This window comes from Callorhinus ursinus, unplaced genomic scaffold (assembly GCF_003265705.2).
Source record: "Callorhinus ursinus isolate GAN/ISIS: 27379988/994484 unplaced genomic scaffold, GSC_fseal_2.0 scaffold71, whole genome shotgun sequence".
Classification (NCBI taxonomy): domain Eukaryota; kingdom Metazoa; phylum Chordata; class Mammalia; order Carnivora; family Otariidae; genus Callorhinus; species Callorhinus ursinus.
In genome coordinates, this window is record NW_027397133.1 from 2,174,104 (window position 1) to 2,195,319 (window position 21,216).

The 21,216-nt window shown below is 54.1% G+C and overlaps 1 protein-coding gene across 4 annotated transcripts; it reads right to left on the reverse strand.

Annotated features, from left to right (window-relative positions):
- Positions 1-1,819: 1,819 nt before the first annotated feature.
- Positions 1,820-20,804, reverse strand: NUCB1 (nucleobindin 1). Of its 4 annotated transcripts, none has more exons than XM_025849589.2 (13): positions 20,651-20,804; positions 20,101-20,240; positions 17,513-17,587; positions 14,926-15,058; positions 10,783-10,886; positions 7,782-7,967; positions 7,445-7,535; positions 4,362-4,420; positions 3,998-4,090; positions 3,820-3,912; positions 3,297-3,467; positions 2,836-2,932; positions 1,820-2,711 (listed from the first exon to the last, which is right to left on the reverse strand). In XM_025849589.2, exons 2-13 carry the CDS (start codon positions 20,227-20,229, stop codon positions 2,599-2,601), a joined length of 1,344 nt encoding a protein of 447 aa, XP_025705374.1. In that variant the 5' UTR covers positions 20,230-20,240; positions 20,651-20,804; the 3' UTR covers positions 1,820-2,598. The 4 variants fall into 4 exon arrangements, with proteins under 4 accessions (XP_025705374.1, XP_025705372.1, XP_025705376.1 ...); XM_025849587.2 differs by having other exon boundaries at positions 17,513-17,620; XM_025849591.2 differs by lacking the exons at positions 20,101-20,240; positions 20,651-20,804 and adding an exon at positions 19,657-19,849 and having other exon boundaries at positions 17,513-17,620.
- Between the last annotated feature and the right edge of the window lie 412 nt (positions 20,805-21,216).

Sequence of the window (21,216 nt, forward strand, 5' to 3'; positions counted from 1 at the left end):
CTCTCTGTCAAATAAATAAATAGAATCTTAAAAAAAAAAAAAAAACACCTATGAAATCAAAGGTCACACATAAACTGTCAACCACGTAATGGATGGGTGGACAGGCAGGGAGCAGAGCATTTATTCATTAATTCATTAAATTTTTGTTTGTTTCAACATAAGCTCTACGCTCAACATGGGGCTTGAACTCGCGACCCCTAGATAAAGGGTCCCATGCTCTACCGACTGAGCCGGCCAGGCACCCCTCATTGACTCATTCACCAGAATTTTTTCAGCACAGATTCAGTGCCAAAAAGGACTTCGCATGATGCTTCAGAGCATAAACTGGATTCAGCCGGCCAGGGTTCCCATCCCAGCTCCACTTACTAGCTGTGGGCTCTCAGGCAAGTGACTTGGCTTCTCTGATTCGCCTCATCTCTAGAATGGGGTTGATGATGGTAATCGCCTCACAGTGTTTATGTGAAGATGAAATGGATTGTTATTTATGATATATAATATCATTATATATATATGATTATATATATGATTTTATATATATATATATACTTGGCATGGCCCCTGCCACGTTCCAAGTGCTATAGAACTGTTCGCGGCTGTGTATTAGAGTCTCGTTGCTTCTCTAATGACCATTGGTCATGTCACCAGGCCTGGCCTCAGCCACCCACCGCGTCCTCCCCCCCCCATGGCTGTTGCCATGAGGTTGGGGGCCAGTGATCATCCTCTGGGTGCCACCTTTCACCTAGGGTGAAGACCCTTACTTCTGGGGTGTGTTTGGGCTTTCTGCAGGCCCTGGATCTTACCAGCAGGCCAGAGAAAGAGGCCTCAGTGGGTCTGTAACAGTCACCCAGCTGCTCTTTGACCCATCTCTCCACATCAGTCTCCAACTCTGCAACTTCCTCTTTCTGGAAGGGAGCTGCTCCGAGATCCACTCCTCCAGGCTGAGGCACTTCCGTAGCTCCTTGCGATCATACTTGACCGTGACCTTCCCCTGATGCCTTACTCCATGCTGCCAGAGGCCTCACCGGCAGCCCAAGGGGGCCTCTGAAAGTAGATGCGGGTCGCTGGGCCACAGGCTACCAATGCCTGGCCCGGGGCCGCTGTCCGCCCCAGCAGCCATGGGGGCCAAATACGTGCTTCGGGCCCCTCCCTGCACTGCTGCCCTCCTCCAGCAGGCCCACCGGCTGGCTCAGGGCCACTGGCTTGGGCTCTGCCAGAGCTGTGCGGGACCCCTCCCAGCAGATCCGCCTGCCCTTGGTGCCCACCGGCTTTGGGTCTCCTCCGATAATTTTTATTGTCTGAGCCTCCTTTACACTTCCTTCTCTTTGTGGGTGCCAAACCAGACCTACCCCATGCCCAGTGGTGTGTTGGTAAACAGGCTCTGGCAGGGAAGGGTAGGGGGAGGCTCTGATTTGTCACCTCTGCCAATGTCCTTCGTCAGCTGTTGGTGCAGCAGGTGTGACATCTGGAGCAGCTGCAGCCACTCTGGGACCACAGCAGAACGAGGATATGGGAGAAAGTGGTTCCCTGGAATCACCCTACCCTGGGATGTCTTGTGTTGGGAGATAGTATTTTTTCTTTACTAAACCTTTCTATCCACGTGGCTGGGATCCTGCTGAAGGGTGTGTGTGTGTGTGTGTGTGTGTGTGTGTGTGTGTGTGTGTACACAGTGGACTTATCAGGAGAGGACAAAAAAATTGCCAGGATGGAGCCTCTCAGATATTACGCTTGAGTTGAATTTTACAGAATGAGGGGGACTTTAGCAGGGGACTTGGGGATGAGGTTTCAGAGGGAAGAGTATATACAAAGACAGAGGCACGGCTTGTTCCAGAAGGTGTATTTGGATGGAACTGGAGTACAGAGCAGAACTTGGAGCCGACGGGTGTGAGAAGGCCAGAAGGGGGTGGGGGTGGGGCTCCCACATGAGGCTGAGGGGCTGGAACCCGATCCTGGGGCAGGGTTGGCTTGGGGACCCTTCTGGGGCTGTAAGCCAAGCAGTCAGGGTGGAGGCTGAGGCAGCCGGAAGCCAGGAGTCAGGGAGAGTCTGGGTTCCTGGGATCAGTGCTAATCAGCTGTGCTGACAACTGACGACTCTGCTGTCCCTCGCAGCCAGCCACGGGGAAGACACTGCCCTTGAGGCACCGGTGGCCCTCTCGAGGGACCACCCAAGCCTCATCAACTGGCAGAAGCCGGGCAGCAGGCAGAATTCCAGCAGCTGTGGGGGTGGATGCAGGATGCCCGAGTAGCCGCGACCTGGGCAGCTGAGGCCAAACCATCTGGGGAGGTGGGCACAAGGCAGAACCTTCTCGGGAGGGAGAGGACTTCCCTAAGTTAGGGTGACCCAGTGAGGGCCCAACTAGACTTGAGAAGGCAGCCCGCTGGAGAGGATCCGGAAGAAGGGGCCACAGACCGGGAGGCTGTGGAAGCTGAGGTGGCAGATGCGGGGCTCGGGGGCAATGTGTGAAGGGCCACCCGGCCCTCCCCTCCCCCACGTGGCCACACAAGTCGCTGGCGCCCAGAGGAGGTTGATGTCGACTCCTCATCCTGCTCCCACCCGCTGCCCCCGTAGGAACCCAGAGTGAGCGGGGGTCCCCAGGAGGATCACAGGGGTTGGGTGTCCAACTGGGGCAGCTCAGGGGGCTGATCAGGAGCCTTCTTTTCTGAAGGGTCTACGTCCTTCTGGTCACCAGCTGGAGCTGGGACAGGTGCATCGTCTGCAAACGGAGGGAGGAAATGGTAGCACTAGGCATCCCAGCTTCTTCCTCCCTTGGATCCAGGAGTCGGCTGCCAGCACCCGCCACTCCCCCCCAACCCGGGGTGCCCAGGGGCCCAAAGCACCTGCGTCTGCGTGGAACTGCAGCTGTCCCTCGGGACCAGGGGCTGGGCTGTTCTGGCCTTGCTGCTGCTGTTTCCTTTGTTCCATCTGCAGAACGGCCTGCGACGGGCGGGGGAGATTGGACAGGCAAGAGGGGATGCCGCCAAGTCTCCAGGGCAACTTGCGATGCCGCCCTGAACCCGTCCCTTCCCCATGGGCCTCACTTGCTGGGTCTAACCTCCTCCTCTGTCCTTGGCCTTACCCCCTCCCACTTTCCTGCTTAGAGCCCCACTGCCCTTATCCAACATGGCAGCCACAGAGCAGCCAGGGACGCGCACATCTGCCCTTACTCAAGATGGCGGTCACCACCTGAGGCTCTACCAGTGATGAACACAGTGGCCACAGGCCTTCCCAGCCTCTGAACACCCAAGGAAAAAGGCCACCAGGGACTCAGAGGATGGGCCCAGCCTCCCCGGCCAGTCACCTGCTGCAGCTCTCTCTTCTGGGCCTCCAGGCGGCCCTGAGAGCGCCCCAGGGCCTCAGTCTCCTGGCTGAGGCGCTGCGCCTTGGCATTCAGCTCTGCCTCCCGGGCGGCCAGTTCCTCCTCAAAACGCCTTAGTTCATCCTCCGTGTAGGCAGGGTGCATCTCCACTGTCTGTGAGGCGGGGACAGGGGCCCTCAGCAGGGTGACGTCAGCCTTGGCCCACCCGCCTTGGAGAGGGCTCCGCCAACAGAGGAGGTCTGGGGAAGGCTGGGAGGCCTGGGTCATGTGTGAGGATAGAAGCGATCTGAGAGGAAGCTGAGGAGGGTGATAAAGACCCAGAGAAAGGGGGGAACAGAGACCCAGAGGGAGATGGAGACAGAACCCAGAGGCAGAAGGAGGCAGAGACCCAGGGTAGGAGGGGCAGAGACCCAGAGAGTAAGAGACGTGGCCAGAGACTCTGAAAGAAGGGTTGGGGCTGGGGGAGAGAGGTATTCAGGACTCAAAGAATCCTCCATGGCCTCACCTCCCAGCCCTCCCCGGTGTCCCCAAATTCCTTCCTCTGGGTGGATGTGAGGAACTCCTCCAGGGTCACGAGGCGGTCCTGGTTGGTATCCACCTGGGGAGCCAGGGTAAGCGACAGAGCTGGGCCTCACTCCACCCCTGCCCCAACCCTCCCCATGACCCCAGTCCCCTCTTCTCACATTCTTCATCACGTGCTCCCTCATGCGAAGCCGCTCCTCCTCCATCTCCCGCATATCATCTTCTTCATTCTTTGGGTCATACACCTTCTCCAGCTGAAGCAGGGTCAAGCGAGAGGCAGGAGATATTGAGGGGTCCAGGGCAACCTCTCTCCTAGGCTACTCCGCCTCTTTACACACACAAGCAGGCAACTTAAAACTCCCAGAAGTCCCTGGGGGCTACCCTGCCACTCCTGGTAGCCTCTTTTTGTCCCAGGGGCCGCTGGGAGTTGTAGTTTCCCCTGAGTTCCCATCCAGGGGGACCTGAGGGGACACATGGTGGATGTAAGCATCCTCTGCCCCCACGGCTTCCAAGATGCTCGCTCACCTCCTTGGTGAAGAGGGCCTCCAGCTCCTGTTCATCCAGGACCCCATCACTGTTGATATCTGAGGGGGAAACAACAAGGTATCTTGGGGGGGACTGAATGTGGGGTGGGTCAGGTCCCTGAGGAACCTGCTAGAGAAGGAATTGGGGGCTGATGTGGGCTCTGTTATGAGAGGGCAGGAATCCCTGGGTCCCCAACAATATAATGATATCCTTCAGGCTTCAGTGCCCCATTGGCCCATTGCTAGGACAGCCCGATCCCTACCAACTGGGGTCCCAAGAAGGAAGTAAATGAAGGTGGGCTTCATCAGGACCATCCTTGGGATGGTTGTCACACAGGACAACTTGATCTCTAACACCTGGTGATCTGGGCACAGGATCAACCCCTCTGCCCAGGAGCCGGGGGTGTCAGAGGCCTCCGACTCCCAGAGAGCCCCAGGCCAGAGGAACCCCTCTACGGGCCACCCAGCTTGTATGGCTCCGAGGCTCCAGGCTTCTCGGCCGCATGGGCCACACTCACTGTCCCCTCCTCTTCTGCTCACTCAGATCAGGACCCACACTGGTCCTTCAGAGATGGCCAGGAACCTTGACCTTGCAAATCCAATGGTTATTTTTTTTTAAGATTTTATTTTTAAGCAATCTCTACACCGAATGTGGGCCTCAAACTCACAATCCCGAGATCAAGAGTCACATGCTCCACTGACCAAGCCACCCAGGTGCCCAGCCAGTGGTTAATTTTTTTAACCTGCGTTTTACTTGACTTTCTGCCTTCGGCTTCCAGAACATCCTTCGCTCCTCCCAGATACCCCTCATTCTCCTTCGTTGGCTCCGTCCTCCTGCATGCTACCTATTGATGGGCCCCGGGGCTCAGGCCATCTAATCCTCAAATCCAACATGGTAGCTGCTAGCCACACAGGCCATTTAAATTTAAATCGATTAAGATAAAAATCCCAGTTTCTCAGTCCCACTTGTTACAGGTCAAGCATTCAGTAGCCACACGTAGCTGGTGGCGGCCATGTTGGGTGGCACAGAACATTTTCATCATTACAAAAAGAGCGTGACTGGCCGGCACCTCTTCAAATGGGTCCCTTCAGTCCCTCAGCTTTCAATGCCATCCACAAGCTGCCTCCACACCTGAATATCCAACTGCCAACTCTCCTTGCCATGAAGTGCCTAACAGACATCTCCAATTTAACACGAATGGACCTAGTTCCCAATCTTCCCTGCCAAATATGGTTGCTTGGGCCAAATATCTTGGAGTCACCCTCAACCCTTATGTTCATTCATAATCCTCATCCAGTCCACCTGCGAGTCCTACTAGCTAGACCTTCAAGATAAATCCAGAATCCAACCACTCTTCCCTATTTCCCATGGCACAGCCACCAGCATCTCTGGCCTCCTCATGGCTTTGGCCCTCACACCGGACAGCCTATCCTCCGCATGGCAGCCAGCTGGATTTGGTCAGCCCTTAAGGCTGATGGTGTCAGTCCTCTGCCCAAGACCCTTTTGTGGTGCCCCATCCCAGAGAGAATAGAATCCAAATTCCTTAACCCGGCTGGAAGGTTCTGAGCAATCTGGCTCCCGTTACCTTGGAAACCCGCCTTCACTCTTCCCCTCTGCGTGTTCGCTGTTCCCTCCGCCTAGAGCGCACATCCCCCAAATATCTGCAAGGCTCAACCTCTCACCTCAGTGGAGTCTAAGTTCAAATGTCACCTCTCTAGAGCTGCACTGTCCAGTGGAGCCACCAGTCACATGGGGCACATGACATTTAAATTAATAACAGCCAAGGACCACGAAAACTTGGGTTCCTCGACATTACGCTAAATGAAATAAGCCAGTCACAAACAAGACAAATACTGTATGATTCCATTCATGTGAAGTAGCTAGAATGATCCAATTCATCGAGACAGCACCCAGAATGGAGGTGGCTAGGGGCTAGGGGGAGGAGGAGCGGGGAGTTATTGATTAACAGAAGAGTTTTCGTTTCAAAAGGATGAAAAGAATTCTGGAGGTTGGTTGCAAAACAGTGTGGGTGTCCTTAACATTCCTCAACTGTACACTTAAAAAGGGCTGAAGATAGGACAGTTCACGTTAAGTGTATTTTACCACAGTTACAAATTTTTAAAAAACTCACGTCTCAAAACTAAAAAAGAATTCAGTTCCTCGGTACGTTTCAAGAGCTCAATAGCCACATGGGGCTGGTGGGTATGACACACTCTAGGCCCGTAAGCCTGCTATTGGCTTTCCCATGTTACTTTTCTGTTATCACTGCCCCAGACGCTATTATAGAATCCACTTCCTTGACTGTAAGATGTAACCCCTCCCCTGCGATTTGATTATCCCTGAGATCAAAAGACATCTGGTCATCGGTGGTGTGTTAATTTAATGGGCAGCTTGTGTAAAAATTCTAGAATATCTTACACTACCCGGTTTTTTAGATCCACTGAAATACAGAGTTACTGGTTTGCCTGATCACTGGCTACGTGAGAGGAGGGAACTTTGTTTTGTTCACAGCGGGATCCAGGGTTGCCATGACGCTTGGTCTTAGAGGGGGCTTAGTAGATGTTTGCTGAATGAATGGACCAGGCCCCGTTAAGGTCCGTTGACTGCTTGCAGCTTCTGGGGCAGGGTCCTAGGCACATCTGAGGGGGCCTGGCAACCCTGGGTTAAGCTTCTAGAGAGGAGGAGAATAAAGGAGATGTCTGAAACACCATGGGAAAGGTAGCTTCTCAGTCCCTGGAGGCCTGTTTATTTGGAAGCAGCCCACCGTTGGCAACAGGACTCCTGGGCTGCTATGGGCGGGGGTGCCCAGCCTAGTCAAGCCTGGGTGGCTCAGTCAGTGGGTATCCGCCAGTCCCGAGAACCAAAAAATCTGGTGTATCCCAGAAAAGTGGCCTAGTTCTTCGATGGAAGACCCTAGCAATGGGGAAGTGTGTAGCCTTCCAGACCAACAGGAGGGACAGGCTCAGTTCTCTTTGGCCTGCTAAGCCCCACTGTGATGGAGACACCTCTTCCTAGTATTCAGGCCCCAGAAAGGTCAGAGCCTCCGGGTTCAGCCTGGGTCTGGGGGCTCCTCCCCACCTTACCATGCAGTATGAAGAAGGTCTTGGGGTTAAACCTGTTGGGGTCCAATCCATCCAGCTCCTCCCACACCTCCTTCAACTGGGCTTGGCTGCCCTGTGGAGGGGAGAGCCAGGGGCTCATGAGCAAGAAGTCTGAGTCCCCCCTTCCCTCAAATGTCATTTCCCTCAAGCAAGAAAAACTATAACTCCCAGCAGCCCCTGGCGTGCCTGAGCATATCTAAAGGGACTTCTGGCCTCAGGGTCTGCTGGGAATTGTATTCTTTAGCTACTTTCTCATCTTGTGGCGCTTGGAGAGTTGGACACCAGCGGGGGGTAGCCTCATTGTGGGGGGGCTTCTTACAGGTACATTGACTTTGGGGTGCTCTCGGTGCCGGCGCTGTTGTTCTTCCAGCTTCCTCTCTGCCTCCTTTCGCTGCTCCTCTCCCAGTGACTCCAGGTAACGGCGTCTCTCATGTTCCTTGAGCATCTCGTAGCGTTTGAACTCTTCATGATGGGCCGCGTCATACTGGGCAAGGTCCCGGGTGGCCTGGGGAAAGGCAGACAGTCCTTCTCGTCTCACCGCCACATCCAGGCCCTAATTTCAACCTCCAAATTACAGGTCCTCCGCCTTGAACACGGTCAAGGGCCACCCCCACCTCTACCCAGTCCTGGCTTCCATGTCCTGAGCTCACTTCTTGATCTCTATGACCCACTCTTGCCCCATGACACAGCCTCCTCTGTCTATTTGTTCAAAAGAGATTAGAATGGTTACACAGTAACAACTTTTTTAAAAGTTTATTTATTTAAGTAACTTCTACACCCAACATGGGGCTCGAACTCATGACCCTCTGAGATCAAGGGCCCCAGGGTCTTCTGACTGAGTCAGCCAAGCACCCCTACACAGTAAGAACATTAACCCAGCTCTTTCAAAAGTCCTCCACAATCTCAAGATCTTGGAGGAATAGGGGCGCCTGGCTAAGCTCAGTGGGTGGAGCATGCGACTCTTGATCTCAGGGTTGTGAGTTCGAGCCGTGAGGCTTGGGTATAGAGATTACTTAAAAATAAAATAAAGTAAAGATCTTGGAGAAATAAGCGATAAGGAACAACACGCAAGGTGGACTTAATAGGGAAAGCAGTACAGCTCGGTGATAAAGAAGGCTAGGTCTCTGATTACTTTGCCCAGGGTTCAAATCCAGGCTCTGCTGTGTGAACAAATCCCACTAGGGCTGTGTGACAACACCGTGGAGGCAGAGGCTGGAGTGATGGGTCTACAAGTTGCTGAATGCTGGCAGCCTCCAGAGGCCGGAAGAGGCAAGAAGTGGGTTTTTTTCCTAAAGCTTCTGAAGAGAGTACAGCTCTGCCAAAGCCTTGGTTTTGGCTCAGGGATACTGATTTTGGACTTCTGGCCTCCAGAACCGTGAGAGAATACATTTCTGTTTTTATTTTTATTTTATTTTTATGATTTTTAGTTTTATTTTATTATGTTAGTCATCATACATTATTTTTATTTTTTTTTAATTTTAAAATATTTTTACTTTTTAAGTAACCTCTCCACCCAACATGGGGCTCGAACGCACAACCCCGAGATCAAGAGTCACGCATTCTACTGACTGAGCCCGCCAGGCGCCCCACGTTTCTGTTGTGTTAAGTCACTGAGTCCGTAGTAAGTTGCTGCAGCCATGGCAAACTACCACCCCCAGTGAGACCCTTCTTGGCTTCTGGTCTACACCGTACAGTAATTTCAAGGTGTTTTAAGCCACTAAGTTTGTGGTAATTTGTTACAGGGCAGCATAGGAAACAAACACAGCTGTTGTGTGGGGAACGGATTCTCAACCCAGGGTGACTGGTCCGCAGGAGACCATTGTCAAAGTGTGAGGACATTTTTGGTTGTCACAACGAGGGTAGGTCTACAGGCATGGAGTCGGTAAAGAGCAGGGATGCGGCTAAACGTCATACAACGCACAGACATCCCCCACAACAAAGAATTATCCAGCCCCAAACGTCAAGAGTGCTGAGTTGAGAAGTCCTGCCGGCGAGCTTAGAAGGCAGAAGCAGGGAGCCCAGTGAGGAAGCGGCTATGAGAGACGATGGGAGTTGAAACCAGGAGAAGGACAGTGGGGCTGGAGAAAAGTGGACAGTTTCTGGAATGTTCTGGAAATGAGTGGCAAAACCACCCCTCAGGGACTGAGCCCAATGCCAGGAATAGACGCGATTGTCTGCTATTATCTTCGTGGCCACTAGATGGCGCTCCAGTAGGGCAGAAGAGCAGGGCTCAGGCCAGGCGGCTGGGCTTTGTCCAGGAGGTGCTGGGGACCCCTGGAAGGAAGGTGAGCGGGGAGAGGCAGGGGCAGGTCTGGGGGGGATCCCCTTGCACTCCCCAGCCCCACCGCTCTTGGCGTTCCCCATGAGGCTGGGCTGGAGGTCCCACTTCTCAGAGAAGGACTCTAATTAGCTCCTATGGCTGCTATAACAAATGATCATACATTTGGTGGCTTAAAACAACACACATTCAGGGGCGCCTGGGTGGCTCAGTCTGTCAGGCACATGACTCTTGATTTCAAGGTTGTGAGTTCAAGCCCCACATTGGGTGTGGAGCCTACTTAGAAAAAAAAGAAAGAAAGAAAGAAGGAAAAGAAAAAATAATACACATTTATCATCTTACAGTATGGAGGCCAGAGATGTGAAATTAGTTTCACGGAGCTCAAATTACAGTGGAGGCCAAGCTATGCTCCCTCTACAGACTCGGGGACAACCCTTTTCTTTGCCTCTTCTGGGTTCTAGAGCTGCCTTCCACGCTGGTGGCTCCTTTCTCCATCTGCGAAGCCAGCAACGGAGCACCTTGCTTCACACTGCCGCCTCCTAAGGTAGTCACACGTCCCGCCGTGAGGACATGGAGGGCCCACCGGATAACCCAGGGTAATCTCAGCAGCTCAGGACCCTCAACTTAATCACATCTGCAAAATCTCTGTCACCGTGTGAGGTCATGTGTCACAGGTTCTGCTGATTAGGATGTGTGGGGTGTGACATCTTGGGGGGGGCATGATCCTGCCTCCCACGAGGACAGAGAGGGGACAGCGCCTCCTCCCCTGCCCCGTCCCCACCCAAGTCATATGGGAAGGACAAAGCCGAGGACGGATTTGAAACCAGGTCTGAAGGGAGCCCAGCCCGTGCTGCCTACACCTCCACTCTCCCAGAGAGAATCTGGGGAGGGCTTCTGGGCACCGCCTGGGCCTCTGCAGCCACTGACCTCAGAGAACACCAGGATGATCGGGTGCATGTCCTGGGCTCCGTTCCCTTCTCCCCTTCCATAAAGCCTCCTTCAGTCCACTGCCTGTAGCCCCCCTCCCCTCGCCCCTCGCTACCGTCTGGATCAGCAGCTCCAGGTCCCGGGCCTCAAAGGTGTGCTGATTCTGAGGGTCCAGGTGTTCAAACTGCTTCAGGAGGCTCAGGTGATCCAACTGTACATCTGGATGAGGGACAAGTATTAAAACAAAAACAAAAACAAACAAACAATCAAAAAAACTCACGGAATGTTCTTTCTTTCAAAATCCCTATCCTGGGCTAGATGTGCTCTAAAGGAGGTCCCAGGGGGCACTGGGAAAGCCTACAGGATGGCCTGAATGAGCCTGGGGCAATCTGGGAGGGCTTTCTGGAGGAGGTGATGCCACAACTCACTCTGATGCTTAAAACAACAATAACCATAATAATTATTAACATGTATTGAGCACTTACTATATGCCAGGCTCTGCTTTAAACACATTAAATATATTAATGTATTTTTTAAAAGATTTTATTTATTTATTTGACAGAGAGACACAGCCTGAGAGGGAACACAAGCAGGGGAGAGGGAGAAGCAGGCTTCCCGTGGAACAGGGAGCCCGATGCGGGGCTCCATCCCAGGACCCCAGGATCATGACCCGAGCTGGAGGCAGATGCTTAACCGACTGAGCCACGCAAGCATCCCTAATGCATTTATTTTTCACAAAAATCTTTCGACATAGGTTCTATGGTAATCCCATTTTACGGATGTGAAAACTGAGGCCCAGAGAGGGTAAGGGACTTGTCTAGGTCACCACTATCTAGGAATTGGCAGAGGGAGTATTAGAACTGGTCGTTGGGCTCCGGAGCACATAAACTCAAGCCCTGTTAGGGGTTGAATTACGTGCCCTAAAATCCATCTGTTGGGAGTCCTAACCCCTAGCACCTCAGAATGTGACCTAATCGGCAGAGAGGGTCTTCCCAGAAGTGATCAAGTTAAAATGAGGTCACAGGATGGACCCAAATCCAATAGGACTGGTTTCCTTCTAAAAGGGAAAAAAATTTGGACACCCCAGGAGAAGACAAGAGGTGGAAGCTGGCCCTCTCCAAGCCCAAGAGAGAGACCCAGAGCCGATCCCCATCAGAAGGAACTGATGTTGCCACAACTTGATCTTGGACTTCCGTCCTCCAGGGCTGTGAGACCATAAATCTTTGTTGCTAAAACCAGCCCGTCTATGGTACTTTGTTAGCAAAGTCATGCAACCTCCCTGTATGAGACTGTCATCAAACAGGCCCCTGCTCGGGCGGCACTCTCCGTGCCCGGGAGTTCCCAAGCAGTAAGGAAGGGGTAGGGTTATCAGGAAGGAAGGGAGAAAGCACACCCTCAACAGCCAGGCATCCACTGAGCGCACATCTCCCAAGGCCTCCTGCCCCCGCCACCATGTGACTCAGACCCAGGCCAGCCCTCCAGTGGCTCCTGGGGAGGGGGAGACACACACACACACACACACACACACACACACACACACACACACGGAGGCTGGGATCCCGGGCCATGGAGGCAGCTCTGGCCAGGCTGAGCCCAGAGGAGGGACAGGCACTCAGGACACAGACAAAGATCAAATTTCATGGTGCATTATTTAGGCCTCAGGCACGTGCTGAGCCCCTTACCCTGGGCCAGACTCGGTGCCCGGCGCTGGGGACGCAACGGAACCCAGACAGCCTCAGCATCTGCTCCCCAGCACCCAGCAGAGGACAGAGGACGAACACACACGACCCCAAGGACTGAAACGAACGGAGCCCCCTTCGTGCAGCCCAGTCCGGATGGGAGCTGAGACAGAAGCCCAGCCAGCCACCGAGAATGTCCCAGGCAGAGGGAAGCGCCTGGGCCAAGGTCCAGAGGTGACAGAGACGTGTTGCACACCAGCATTACTAAAACTGCTGACAGGAGAGGGTGGGGAGAGGGCGCCTGTGAAGGGAGGGGCTGGGCGGGCAGAGCAGCAGTGAGGACTGTGGACTTTGGGCCTGTTGAGCACTGGGGAGCCACGGTGGGTTCTAAGCAGAGGAGGGACAGGCCATGGACTGGGTGCTGTGGTGGGCTGCGTCACGGCCCCCGAGATGCCCACGCCCTGAACCCTGGAACCTGTGACTAGGAGACCTCAGGTGGCAAAAGGGACTTTTACAGATGTGATTAAATTAAGAATCTTGAGATGGGAAGTTGATCCCGGATTACCCAGGAGATCCAACCTAATCACAAGGGTTCCTCTAAGAGGGAGGCAAGGGCACCTTGTGGCTCAGTGGGTTAAGCCTCCGACTCTTGATTTCGGCTCAGGTCATGGTCTCAGGGTCGTGAGATCGAGCCCAGCATTGGGGTCCACGCTCAGCACAGAGTCGGCCTCCTCTCTTCCTCTGCCCCTCCCGCCATTCATGCTCTTAAGCACGCATGCGTGCTCTCTCTCAAATAAATAAATCTTAAAAAAAAAGAGGGAGGCAGAGGGAGATCCAACTATAGTAGAAGGCCACGTGACCCCTGAACACAGAGGCTACATGCTAGCTTTGAGGATGGAGGAAGAGGCCACCTGCCAAGGAATGCCACTCTAGCAGCCAGAAAAGACAAGGCAACAGGCTGTCCCCTAGAGCCTCTGGAAGGAACACAGCCCCACGGACACTCTGATTTTCGCCCGGAGAAACTGGTTTCAGATTCTCATCTCCCAACTGTAAGGGAATCAGTGTGTGCTATTGGGGTTTTTTTGGTTTTGTTTTTTAAAGATTTTATTTATTTGACAGAGAGAGACACAGCAAGAGAGGGAACACAAGCAGGGGGAGCAGGAGAGGGAGAAGCAGGCTTCCCCCGGAGCAGGGAGCCCGATGTGAGGCTCGATCCCAGGACCCTGGGACCATGACCTGAGCCGAAGGCAGACGCTTAACGACTGAGCGACCCAGGCGCCCCAGTGTGTGCTGTTTTAAGCCACTGAATTTCGGGTAATTTGCTACAGTGGCCATAGGAAACAGCTACAGGATCCCCCTGGCTGCTGATGGGGGGGAAGGCGTGGGGAAGAGCACCCAAAGGAGGGGTGGCAGCAGGGAGCCTGGGGAGGAGGCCAGGGAGGAGGCAGTGATCCAGCAGGACCCAAGCGGCAGCAATGGATGTGCGACGTGGCCAGACTCTGAAGCTATAATAGTTAAAGCAGCAGGACAGGCGTGGGTGCGTACTCAGGCTGTCTGGCCACCGTGGAGCTCCAGCACCCGCCTGGTGCCCGGCACACAGTTGGACTTGAGACATGGTTGGTCAATGGATCAGTGGAGTCAGGTAGAAATGAAAAGAGGGGCGTCTGACTTCGGCTCAGGTCGTGGTCTCAGGGTCCTGGTATCGAGCCCCGCATCGGGCTCCCAGCTCTTCATGGAGTCTGCTTCTCTCTCTCTCTTTCTCTCCCTCTGCCCCTCCCCACAGCTCATTCTCTCTTTCTCTCAAATAAATAAAATCTTAAAAACATTTTCTTAAGATAAAAAATATATATTAGCACTAAGGGTGCAAACAACCCAGATATCCATCAACTGATGAATAGATAAACCCATCCTGGTCTATCCGTACATTGGCCCTAAAAAGGAATGAAGTTGCCGACAAACCCTATCTAGGAATGTCAGAAGTAGGGTGGGATCTTGGAATCTAAACCTGCCTCTCTCTTCCAGGTACATTTTTTTCCTTTTTCCAGCCAAATAATTAGACTTATAAAATATAGTCTCAAGTATAAATGTCAGCAAATCAGAATCATCCCAGCGGGGCAGACAGAGAATAACAAAGCAAGGAAAAATACCGAGTACCCTTTGCAGTTTCCTGACTTTGATCACCGCATGGTAGTTAGGCAGGAGAACGCCCTGCTTCTGAGGAACCTCACTGAATTGGTGAAAAGAGATACAGTCTACAAGGAACTCGGAAATGGCGAACTGGCTCATCTGGGTGAAGCGTATTCAGGAGCTTTTTGTACTATTCTTGCAACTTTCCTGGAAGTTTGAAGTTGCAGCAACATTTTAAATGACCGTGGTTTTTAAAAATAAAAATTAAAAAAAAAAAAAAACGAAAACAAAACGGAGAAACAAAAAACAGCCTACCAACCACAGTCATGGGAGCGGTAGATTGTTCTAGAAAGAAAACTCGATCAATCTTCTATGCACATCTTATGGTGGGGGTAGTGAGTCCCCAGGAGGGAGGCCATCCCACCCCACCAGCTCCACCCACCCCTGCTTACTGGGCTCCTGTTCTGCATCCATCTTGGCCTTGAGCAGCATCCGCAGCCGGGACACCTCCTGCCGCTTGAGCTCGTCCAGCTTGGTGCGGACATGGTGGCTGACAAAGTCCAGCTCCCGGCTCAGCTTTCCACTCTGCCCGAATGGAGAGGGGACGCTGGTCAGGCTGGGGGGCCTGGGAGGGGGCGCACGGGGCAGCCTCGACCTTTCTCTGCCCTCTCTGGAACCTTCTACCGGCTTTGTGAAGCCTGGAAAGCTTACAGACCCTTGCCCCACCCGCTCCTCCAGCCTCTGAGACAAGGTCCAGCCCTTCAGCCCAGCGTTTGAGGCCCTGCCCACCTCGGCAGCCCCGTGCCCTGCCATCCACCAAATCACACTCGGTTCCAGCAACACCAACTGGGTATCGGCCCCCACACTCAAGGCTCCTTCCCTCCTCCTGGTCTTTGCACATGCTGGTTAGTCCCTCTGCCTAGGAGTCTCTCCCGCCACCCCTTTCCAAGCCTAAGCAGATCCTCATGGCCCTTCGACACTCAAAGCCCACAGCATCTCCCTTGGAAAGAACCTCCCAGCAACTCCCTGCTCCCCTCCCCGGGGTGCCTTCTGTGAGCTGCCCCTCCTGTCACTTCAGATTCTGTCTGTTCAGAGCTGACCCCACCCCTCTCCTGCTCACAGCCCCCATGGCTCCCCAGGGCCCCCAGGACAAAATCCCTTCGCCCAGCACTCAAGACCCCATATGCACCCACCTCTCCAGCCCCATCGCCCATCTTTGTGTCAGTGATCAGGAACCCCAGGCAGACAGCAGAAGGTACCAGAATGCTTTGTTTGTACACACAGTTCTCGCTGTCTGAAATGCCATGCCTTTACCCACCCCACCCCACCCCACTGCAACAACTTCTACACCACGGACATCCCCACTCAGACTTCCAACCTCACTTGGGTAAGGGGCATCCTTGCTCTAGAAGTCCTCTCTCACTTGTCACACTGGACTGTGTCCTCCTGGGGCCTCCCCCAGGGCCCTCTGCTATCTGTCACTGCTCCGGCTGCTTTTTCGGTCACTTGAGACTCACATCGGGGTTCCCCAGCCCGCAGGGCCCGTGGCCCTTGATAGGCAACGGGACATGGTGACCAGAGTGACAGTCCTATTCACCCCAACCAGTCAAGCATCTACTCTGGGCCAAGCCCTGCGCTGGACTCCCCGGGTCTGTCCTCTAATCCTGCCCACAGCCCCATTTTACAGATGGATAGACTGAGGCCCAGCAGGAGCAGCCACTTGCCCGAGGTCCCTCGGACAGTGAGGACACCAGGTTGGTGTCGTGTCTCCCCACATCCTTTTCCTGCTCGGGACCTCAGAACTGGAGCGGACCTTACTGCCCCCTGCCCCAAGGATGACGACTAACATCCACCGCAGCCTTATGCTGTGCCCGAGGGAGCACTTGAAGTGGGATTTTTGCCCACCCACACAACCACGTCTCACGTCATAGAAAATGTTGCATCAGGCCTCCTGGTTTCTGAGAAAGACACCGAGGCCCAGAGGGTGCGGCCACTCAGCCCAGAGCGCGTGAGGAGGAACTGGGATTGTACCCAGGCACCGTCCCACTCCACGCCCTGCCTGCCGAACTGGCCACCCTGCTTCCAAGGTCACTGCCCAGTGGTATGACCTTGGACCTTGGTGGAGGTGGAGAGGGCTGCCCCTCAGGTTTTCCCAGCTGGGCAGCAGGAGGGGCTGGGCTCTGTGGTCTCGGGTTCTGCCGGTCCTTCCCTGGGGGCCGGTGGGTAGGGACAGATGACAGCCCCAGGAATGCTGGGAGGTTTGCAGGGTCACCTGGGCCCTCTCCTGGACCGAGGCGTTTAAAGACTCAAGGAGGCTCCTCCACATGGGGCATTCCCACACACCCCTGTACAGGGAAGGGGGGTCTGTGTGCGGTGGGATGGGGAGGAGGAAGGCGGGCCAGCCGGCCCTGTTTCCTCATGGCGGGGCAGCCCGCATCAGCCAGCCCTGCGGGGAAACTGGGCCCATAGGAAGGACAAACCCTGCCACGAGGGTCTCCACGTCTGCCTTTATAAAATGAGGACAATCTCGGCCCCTCTGGAGGCCTCCCGTGAGCTAGAGGGGAGGGGAGCCGGAACCGCACCTCCTGTGTCTTGAATTCTTCCCTGAGCAGAGCACACTACGCCGAGGACTCAGTTGAACCACACGCACCCGGCAGGTACAAGGACCGCTAGCCTGCACATCTCAGCCCTTGATGCGTCTTACCTCGGGTGAATCCTAACCTGAACCCTGTAATGCGGATTCTGCTACTGCGCCCGCTTTGCAGATGGGGAAACAGGCACGGCGAGGGGCGGCCACACAGCATCGAAGGGTAAAGCGGACAGCGGGAGCCTGTGCCAACTGCAGCCAGGCTTAACCGCACACTCTGTGCTCCTCACATCCCTTCCCGGCCGTGTGGCACTGAGAAGTGCCTCCCGTGCCTCCGTATGGCGAGCCCTGGAGCAACGTGGACTGTTTAGGGAAGCCGGTCCTTTACCTGAACTCTGTCCTCCGATCGCGCGCCCCTCCTCCCCTCCCACCTGGCTCGCGCCCAGCCGCACCTTGATGTCCTCAGCGTTGGCAGCCTGCAGCTTCTCGCGGAAATGCCCATCGGTCTCCAGCACGTTGATGACTTCCTGGAGGTACCGGTGGTAGTACAGGCCTGTGTCCTGAGGGGTCAGGGATGAACGTAGCAGCCCAGCCCCTACCCCCCTCTGGTTTCTCCCTGCACGTAGGACCCAGGCCCCGCTCCCCGGGCACCGGCTGCAGGACCCCGAGACCCCCTGCTTGCACCAAGAGGCAGGCCTACCCCATGGGATGAAGGCTCTAGAGCCAGGTGACCCCAGTTCTGATCCCCATCTGCTCTGTAACCCCAGGCAAGCCGCCTGATCTTCTGGGCCCCAGCACTCATCTCTTCCCAGGCCGTTAGTGGAGATGAAGTAAACATCACACGGGGAGACAGACACCCAGCCCAACGCTGTGCACAGAGTGGGTGCTCAGGGTGGACGCATGAGTGTTTGTTGGCAAGCAGCGAAACATACACTCATTTGTCTTTCATCAAGCAATCACCGAGCTCCTACCGCATGCCAGGCGCTATGCTAGGGGACCCAGCAAGTGAACAAGACAGACAAAAATCCCTAGGCTCCTGGACCCAGACCTGCCATGTGTAGGTGGGTGGTACTCTCTTCTTCCTGGGCCTCCCTCTTCCATTTGAAAATAGGCAATAAATTCCCTACGTCTCAGCGCCGTGGTGAAAAGTACATGAGATAAAGGATCTGGCATGATGCTAAGGACATAGGAGACGTTCGATCTATTAATGCTATCATTCTGTATGTAGGGAGCACACAGTAGGTGCTTGATAGCCAGGTGCTGATGGCTCGGCCATGCCATTGTGGGTATACCAATTTCCTGTTGCTTCTGGAACAGAGTGTCACAGATTAAATGGCTTAGAGCAACACAAATGTATTCTCTTAGAGTTCTGGAGGTCAGAAGCCCAGAACAGGTAGACAGGGCCGAACTTATTCTGGAAGCTCTAGGGGAGAATCTGTTTCCTTGCCTTTTCCAGCAGCTGGAGGCTGCCTGCATTCCTTGGCACATGATCCTGCATCACTGTGACCTCTGCTTACATCATCACATCACCTCTGACTTTGACCTTCCTGCCTCCCTCTTATAGAGAACACTTGTGATTACGTTGGACCCACCTGGATAATACGGGATAACTTTTCCATCTCAAGAGCTTTGTCTCAATCACACCTGCCAACACTCTTTTGCCCTATAAGGTAAGAGAGTCGCAGGTTCTGGAAACTAAGGTGTTGACATCTTTTTTTTTTTAAGTTTATTTTTTTAGTAACCTCTACACCCAGTGTGGGGCTCGGATTCAGAACCCCGAGATCAAGAGTCTCATGCCCTACCGACTGAGGCAGCCAGGAGCCCCAAGGTGTGGACATTTTGATTGTTTAGCCAATGGGCTGGAATCCCAAATCTGCCAATTACTAGCTAGGGGACCTTGTTGGGACAGCTAGAATGCCTAGTTCAATTTAAATTTCAGATAAACAATGAATAACTTATAGTATAAATATACTGCTGGAGTGTACTTATACTCAAAATTATTCATGCTTATGTGAAATTCAGTTTTAACTGTCTTGTGTTTTTATTTGCTAAACCTGGAAACCTCAGTCCTTGGGCAAGTTACTTAAACTCTCTTGTGCCTCTGCTTCCTCATCTATAAAGTAAGGTTGAAGAGCACCCATTGAGGCCCCACACGACCTGCCTCCCACCACCCCCCTTCCAGTCACATTGGCCACCTCCATGTCTCTCTACTCACTCTGCTTTCCACACCACAGGCTGCCCCTGCGTGGAATGTTCTTCCTTGCACTTCAGATTTCAGCTCGTGACCCTTCCTCCCTGACCATCACTCTGGTGCCCATTCTCAAGAAATGTGTGAGATGAATGAAGGGAAAGGGGACTCGGAAGTGCCCTTCTGTGTTTGCAAAGATTTCACCAAGCAGAGGCCTAACTCACAAGATCGGGACCGCTATACGGGAGCATGGAATGATCCCTTCCAGAGACAGTCATGTGCCCATTGCTGATGAAAGCTATAGGATTCAGGCCACGAATCAGGGCCTCGGCCTTGAGGATCTTTAAAGTTCCAAATTCCCTGAGACCAAAGGTTTCATAGCATTTGATAAACACATGTTGGAATTACCTTCATAATTTTCAACTCCCACGAGCTCCATGAAGCCAGAACACCCCAGTTAAGGAACACCACCTGCCCAAGGTGCTACTGGGAAATGTAGTTCTTTTTTTCGGATTCCTTCTTGGGGGAGGGGGTTCTTAAAAGAATACAGATTAAGCTAGGGGGTAATGCAGATTTGTCACTTAAAATCTGACCTGATTTCCCCACACCTCAGAGCCAGGGACTTAGAAATATGCACGCACGCACGCGCACGCACACACCCACACCCACACCCCCCCCACACACACCCGCCCCGAGTTTTTCACCACGTCAAAGCCCCGGGACTGCAAAGAATGGCAGGCAAACTCCGAGCCGCGGCCGTGGGGGAAGTATCCACCCAGGGGCGACGGGGATCCGCGGGGATCGTAGTACCACTTGCAAACACCTGACTGGAAAGCAGGGCAGGCCACTCACGGGGCTCTCGGTCGCGGGGGTCTCCTGTTTGGGCGCCCCCCGCTCCAGGGGCACGGCCAGAACAGCGCGCAGCAGCAGCAGCGGTGACAGCAGGAGGAGGAGGGCTGCGCGGGGCCCAGAGGAAGGCATGGCGGCGTGGCCTGTGGGGGGCAGAGAGGTGGATAATGTCTGTCCCAAGTCGCCTACTCCCCTGGACCCAGGAGTCTGGACCCCCCAGAGCCGCCCGCACCCCCCTTCTAAGAGTGAAGACTCAAAAGCGTCTCGTTTCCCGGGACACAGGATTCCGCACGTCCAGCTCTTCCTTCCTTAGACCCAGGAGTCCTGGCTCCCAGCACCCAGCCTCTTCGCTCAGACTCAGGAATCCAGGATCTCAACCCCTTTTCCCCAGAACCAAAGATCCAGGCCCCCAGCCTCCTCCTTTGCCAGGATCTAGGAGTACTGGTGCCCAGTCCATCCTCCCCGAGACCCAGTTTTCCAGCCCTCTGGTCCCCTTCTCCCGCTCCTCCCCAGGACCCAATCTAGGACACCCCCCCCCACCCAAGCCCCTCACCTTTCCTTCACCGCAGAGGGCGTTTTCCCGGGCTGGGACCTCCGGCGCGTTCGGGTGATTTCCCCCCTAGGCCACGCCCACTTTCCCGCAGAGGACTCGCCCTCCGGGGCCTGATTGGTCCGCGCTGGCTCCAGGCTCCTGGGTCCCTGTCTAGCGGCCCGCCCCTTGCCGGAGTCGCTGGTCTGTTCTCGAAAGCCTCTCCTCCTTTCTCGGAAGCTCTACCGCTAGACGCCGCATTTCCTGCTTTTTAGGCGAAAGGAAAGCGGAGGCTTTCGAAGAGAACTACAGTTCCCTGCAGGCAGGGGGAAAATGAGGCCACTTCCGCGGGCAAAGAGGCCCCTGCCTTCGCCTCCTGGCAGTTGTAGTTTTCCCCATTTATTTTTCCACAAGAAGTGGCAGCAAGTTACAGATCGGTAGCAGTTGACACAGGTCATCTTATACGTTTCTAATATATAATATATTATATATATCTAATATATCTAATAGATAAGCCATATACATCTAATATATAAGCCATATATATATATACATATACACACTATATATATGTGTGATGCCAGCTCTCT

What these genes read in the sequence shown, in the direction of transcription:
- NUCB1 (XM_025849587.2), bottom strand. Translation starts at nt 20,229, where the DNA reads ATGCCTTCCTCTGGGCCCCGCGCAGCCCTCCTCCTCCTGCTGTCACCG. An exon ending in GGATGCAGAACAGGAGCCCA is followed by an intron (nt 10,887 to 14,925) that starts GTAAGCAGGGGT and finishes TCCCTCATCCAG; the next exon opens with ATGTACAGTTGGATCACCTG. An exon ending in GGGAGCACGTGATGAAGAAT is followed by an intron (nt 3,913 to 3,997) that starts GTGAGAAGAGGG and finishes CTGGCTCCCCAG; the next exon opens with GTGGATACCAACCAGGACCG.